The sequence below is a fragment of the Epinephelus moara genome, chromosome 17 (assembly GCF_006386435.1).
Source record: "Epinephelus moara isolate mb chromosome 17, YSFRI_EMoa_1.0, whole genome shotgun sequence".
Classification (NCBI taxonomy): domain Eukaryota; kingdom Metazoa; phylum Chordata; class Actinopteri; order Perciformes; family Serranidae; genus Epinephelus; species Epinephelus moara.
The window spans coordinates 22,594,996-22,601,344 of record NC_065522.1 but is presented as its reverse complement, the minus strand read 5'-3'; the positions used below and the strand labels follow the sequence as shown (position 1 = coordinate 22,601,344).

The window sequence follows — 6,349 nt, the reverse complement described above, 5'->3', positions numbered from 1 at the left end:
GCACTCACTCACACGGCGGCAGGCCAGGAGCCTTTGTAGCCAAGTGCAGGACATCCATTTCAAAGCCTGAATGTAAGTAAATGCACCATATACGTTTTAATGACTGCTTAATGTGATGAACAAAACATCCAAGAGAGTTTTTTCTCCTGCAGAACAGTTGCTGCTTTTCCTCTGAACTAAACCAGGAACCACACAGGGACAATCGTTAAGTCAGCCATGTCAGCAAACTTTTAAAATGTGACTGATAGCCGCAGTAACAATTTTGCATTTATATGGCGCAGTCAAAAGGGCAAGCCGATCCAAACCTAAGTGCCAACTTGACAAGCCGGCAGTAAACACAGTGACATTTGCATGCTCATTGGCCATTCAAAGGGCAACGCTGAGGGAGTGGCTTCAAAAGACTAGAGAGTCTAGCACAAAGCCCCAGGAGTGAAGTCATGACACAAAACGTTGTATTTAATGAGGTGAGGGTCGACTTGGCCGTGCGTTTTTTAAGACTGGATTATTCAGAGAGAATATTTAATTCAGAGTTTTTTACTTTGAATTGATGAAATGTCAATGTCTCAGTGCTACAAGGATTTAATGTGATCGTATGAGTCACTGCTGTCCTGTGAGTGACTCAATTGTTTTAACCTTTGACGATTATAGTTAATGTTTATGTACTCGTCTTGCCAAATGTTTGGCCCATCCCACATGAGATTACAAGACGCCACTGTATGTCAGATCCTCCAGTCACAAATATACAAAGCAGAGCTGAAACAGATATTCAGTCTATCAGTTGATCAACAGAACATAAATATGTATCAGTTTTTGTTTGTGCTTTTGTGAATTTAACAGTTACAGCATCTAAAATGTGAACCTCTGATGCTTTCCTGTGTTTTATATGAGAATAAAAAAGAACATTTGTGGGTTTTTAACTGTTGTTTGGAACAAAAAAAAAAAACACTCTGAGGGTGTCAACTTTCACTCTGGAAACTTGTGATGGGGATTTTCCAATAATATATAGACCAAACTATTAATTACGTATGCAACAGTCCAAATATGGAGTCAAAAGCCAAACCAATTTTTAACCTGATAAATTACTTTTTTCTAGGGGTGGAAATCACTGGAAGATCCACAATATGATTTTATCACAATACTTACGTCACAATACAATATTATTGCGATATGTTGAGTATCGCGATAAAATCTATCGTGATTAATTACCTTTTTTCAATTGTAAATTATGCCCCCAAATGAAAACTTTGCATAAATTATTCAAAGTTTAATTTGTATTTCTAATATTAAGAATTTACAAATTAAAAAATCCATACTAGGCATTGTGTGATGATACGATATTGTCACACAAAAATATCGCGATACTATACTGTATCGATTTCTTTCCCCAACCCCTACTTTTTTCCTCATCTTGCAGCTTTGTCTGCTGTATAAAAGCTTCCAAAATCCCACTGAATAAAACTGATTTTTTTTTTTGCTTGTCACAGCATTGACAGGTGCCCTCATAACCACATCATGCATTCAGCTGCGAAACATTAAACAAACACCTGGAAAGAGGGAGCAGGAATGCTTGGCACCTCTCCTACATCGGGGTATGAAGCAGCTCATCATAATCTTATTCACAACATGCACAGGTATACGTCTCATGTCTGTTTGACAAGTATATTGTTGTGAAGTTAAGCTTCCTTTCAGTCTGAACACACAATTTCTCTGACTACTCTGATCGCTACAACACCAGCTCCACCAGCTACACACTGAAACATGAACTCTGCAGAACAGACTGACCCCTTTGTTTGAAGCAGGAGTGATAGGAGGAGAAATATCTAATTACACACTGCATCACATAAACGTAAATTGCTCTAAATTCCCCTAAAAAAAATCCACACATGCACACATGTGGCAACTTGCACATGAGCACAATACCTATCCTATCTATGAACAGCCCTTTCACATGGCTTCATCGGGGTGGGAATCACCAGAGAATCCATGACACAATATCATTACAATAATTAAGTCATGATACAATATTATTGTAAATATGTTGCAATTTATTACCTTTTTTAACTGTAAATTATGTCCCCAAAGGAAAACTTTGTCAACATCTGTTTTATCTATAAAGATAAAGTTTTCAGTCTGTTCATCTCATTTCAGTCATTTTATTGCAGCAGCAAATTGTATCTAGTGGACTCAAAAAGCAACTGATTATATTATTCTAATAGACTGCCTTAGGTTTAATTTGTGTTGTCATTTTAATAATTTATATCATAAAAAATCAATACTTAGCTCTGTGTGAAGATATGACATTGCACACAAAAATATTGCAATACTATTCAGTGATCCTGCCCTGCAATACTGAAAACAATATATGTGTTCATGCAAGAAGATTTTCATAATCCAATAATAATAATAATAATAATAAAAATTACAAAACAAAACTTTATACCAGTCATTTTTCACTCATATCTGATCTGAAATAATCAACAGATAAATCAATAATGACAGCCCTATGATGCTCAAGATAAAGCATGTGGCGCTTGTTTGTCCTTCGATGCCTCCCAAACAAGACCTGGAAATTAAAATTAAATTAACATCCAAACAAACCCTGTTAGCACCATACAAGATAAAGCTGCAACGACTAGTTGATAAATCAATTACCTAATTGACAGAGTTGTTTAGCAACTCTTTTGACCATTGATTTCATGGTTTCTGCCTCTTAAATGTGAGAATTTGAGGCTTTTCTTCATCATACCTGATGATGAACTAAACAGTTTGGGATTTTTTTTAACTGTTTAACTGGAGCCAGTTGCACAAAACACCTTAATTTTTCTCCAATAGGTAAAACACTTAAGACTTAATTTTTCCTAAGCTGAGGGACTTACTTAAAGTTGTTGCACAGAATCCCTCAGAAGATTTCCTGAGTTAAATAAAAGTGTTAAGGCAGATTTTGCAGTGGCAAAATACTAGTTTCCATGATAATCATTTGTTTGATTGCACTCAAGTTTGTGATACATTACGTTTTTTGTGCAATGGTTTCACTAACTTTGAGAGATTCCTTAAGTTTAACCAAGACAAGGAGAAAGAAACCTGTTGGAAAAGATGTGTTTTGTGCAACTGATTTGATTTAAGAAAGCCTTAACATGGGCTTTAAGGAAAATCTTAACTTAAGGTGTTTTGTGCAGGCGGCCCCTGAAGACTTCACATTGGGTTCAGGGCATGTTTTATTATTTTCTGCGATTTTATTGACAAAAACACAATTGATTAATGGAAACAATAATGGGCAGATTAATCCATTATAAAAAATAACCGCTTACTGCAGCCTGAACACAAGCTCACGTCTCAAAGTGATGCAGTTTGTTCCCAGGCCAGCCGCCCTTTGTACTGTGCTATCTCTCACACCATTGCACTGATCTGTATGTGGCAACTCTGAGCCATCATTAATGAGGCGAGCCTCAGAATTAGCCTCTGTGCGAGTGAACAGCAGCGTGACAAAGGGGGGGAAGGCGGCTGGTCTGAACTGAGAGGAGGTGTATGAGGTTACCTGCACATGTGCCAGATCTACCTGTCCTGACCGTATCCACTTACACACCAAAACACACTGTGTCCACCTTACACAACATGTGGGTCACACGTGCAGAGAGGAGGGCATCATTAGAGGGGACAGTGAGGTGTGAATTTCCACCATGACGCCATCCTTTAAAAACAACTCCATCACCAATCTCCTCCTGTAATTATTCAGCATCATGTGTTTGGTTCAGGATGCACTGGTTGCCATAGATACCACTTCACAGATAATGAGTGAGTTAACAGGAAGTCAACAACTCACTCAGAGCTGTCAGAAAAGTTCAGCTCAGTTCACACTCTTGTCTGATCACCTTAAATGATCAAACACAGACATAAACTTTGATTTTGTGTAACCATGGAGACCTGGAGGATGTCAGCATTAAATATTCAGCCTGTCCTAACTTAAAGCACGAAGAGAAGAGTCATTAAACATCACTGATGACGCAAACACTCACCTTGAACACCTCAGAGAAGAACCCCGCGCCGATCTTCTCCCGGTTGAAGTCATCTAGGCGGGCCAGGCTGGACACGGCGCTGCGCAGGGCCCGGTAGGAGGACGGTCTGATCCGGTTGGGTCCGTGGACGCTGTGCATGGGCGGCTCTGCCTCTCCCTCCTGCTCCGGCTCGACCCTCTCCGTCTCCATCTCCATCTCGGACGCCCCGGGAGGAGAAGGAGGAGGAGGACGTGGGGACGTGTGCGTAGTTGAAAATCCAGCCCGACTAACTGTTTACATTTCCCATGTCCGCTACAAGGCCACACGGCGCAGCGCTCTCCGGATGGCAGGAATGAGAAACTCTCAGCGGGGGAAACCAAACGTCGCAGCTGTGGTCAGCGACCGGTTGGGCCTAATTCCTCTGTCAAATTCCTGCACACGTCCCGAACAGGCTTGCGTCTGTCTGTGTCTAACAAACTACGCAGCTGCAGCGTTGCATCCTGCAGAGTCAGTGCGCAGTTTGGGTGAAGTCCCTCATGGCGTGCAGCAGGGGAGGCTGTGCCGTTTTCTAAACTGCGCAGGCTGCTCGTGCTCCTGCTGCTGCTGCTGTCTTGGCAGCGGCGTCTCTGTCTCGGTTTCCTTAACTCTGCTCCTCCTGCAGTGGAAAAGGCCGGGGCTCCCCTCTTGGATCCACCAATTGAATGCCGGGTTTCCAGTGCGCACGGAGCGGCCTCAGTGACGCTGCAGCCTATTAAAACTGAAGAGGGAGAGTGGAGAGGGGGGCGGAAACAGGGGCGTTAATTCACTAAATCATAAAGTGTGTGCATCTGATGTGACAACTCCTGCTCACACTGACTGAACTAAAGAGTTATTTACAACATCACAATCTAATCAGCGTGCCAAATTACTATCTGACACACAATGCTTCGGCGCATGATTAAGCTTGTGTGCAGCCCTCAAAATGTGTTTTATCTGCATTACCATGAAGGCAAACACGCTAAAAATCGGTCTCATGATTAAAATCAATGATAACATTAAAAGGAAAAACAAACCCAGCAGAGAGCTGCTCGTAAATGAGTGTGTTTGACATGTTATCTGCTCTCTGGTGATAGCAGCCGTGGATGCAGCAAGATATCACCCCTCATTGTTACTGCCTGCACTTTGCACACACAAAACTGATCCAATCACCCGTGCAGTATTCATGCATGCACTAATGGTGGCTCGGGCACACTCAGGGGACTGTGCGCTGCGTGCATGCCGCCTGCAGGAGCCTCCTGGTGCTCTGCAGGAACCTGCGTGACGCCGCGGAGCTCCCCACAGCCTGACTGCGGCTTGTAAATTATGGATGCCAAACTGAGCCGAGTTTGTGAGCTCGCCTGTCACGAACTCTAGTCTACCCCCTCTCCGGATACACTAACGCGCATTTTAAGCTTTCACGATTCAAAACTAAAAAACGCTGACGCACAACAGCACCGAAAGGAAACTGCAGGAGGACGCGTGCTCGGCTGAGAGGAGGATCTGACTTACCTGGCCTGCTCCTGAACACACAACCTCCACACGCGCCTCCGTTGAGCCCAGATCAGCCGCAGCGTCCGGTTACTGGAGCTTTATTTTACTAATTAATCATCTGTGTGTGTCGCATTCACACACACAAACTCACACACACACACTCACACGGGGCTCAGTGGTTTCGGTTTACGTGCCCGCTGCCCGCCTCGCTGTACGTTTGGTTGCATGAAGGAAGGGGAGCGGTGACTTTTGCTGTGCTTTATTGGAGGCGGCGAGGCAGGGCGGGTCCATACGTCATCAACGCAAAACAGCACCTGAGGGGGCGTTTGATCCGACCCAGTATCAGTGCGAGCTACAACATGTATTTAACTCGAACAGTGACATTTTTGTGCCACAGAAAATCAAAGTTAACAGCACTGAGAGCACTGATACAGATATTATCATTGGGGGAGACTGGGGACGGTTGCAACAGTTCTCTCCAGTGTTGTTTTTTGTCTGTGCAGGTGGGTGGGTTGGGGATGGGTTATTCTCAAGAGTTTTTTTAAGAGTGTCTTGTTTCTATTCACACATGTTGTATGTAAAAGCACACTGAGATTACTTTGTATGAAAGGTGCTATATAAATAAAATTTGATTGATTCTCTCAGTTACTCAGAGACTATTTGGACTACAGCAACCAGATTTCTATATTTTAAACTTACATCTGTTTGCTAATTACCCATACTATTTACACATGATTACATATGACATATTGTTCGGAATATTTATTTGAATGGAAGAAGCCAGCTAGTTTTATTGTCTCAATAAGCATAATACGCTCAAAATATACGTGATTATATTATAATAATAA

General features: G+C 42.4%; 1 protein-coding gene across 1 annotated transcript in view; it reads right to left on the bottom strand.

Moving 5' to 3' along the window:
- tesk1b (testis associated actin remodelling kinase 1b) overlaps window positions 1-5,722 on the bottom strand; it is a 38,928-nt gene extending 33,206 nt beyond the window's left edge. The window contains exons 1-2 of the mRNA XM_050067092.1: window positions 5,520-5,722; window positions 4,014-4,749 (exon numbers count right to left, since the gene is read on the bottom strand). Of these exons, the coding sequence (XP_049923049.1) occupies window positions 4,014-4,208 (195 nt within the window). The 5' untranslated portion in view covers window positions 4,209-4,749; window positions 5,520-5,722. The remainder of the gene's footprint in view (window positions 1-4,013; window positions 4,750-5,519) is intronic.
- Between the last annotated feature and the right edge of the window lie 627 nt (window positions 5,723-6,349).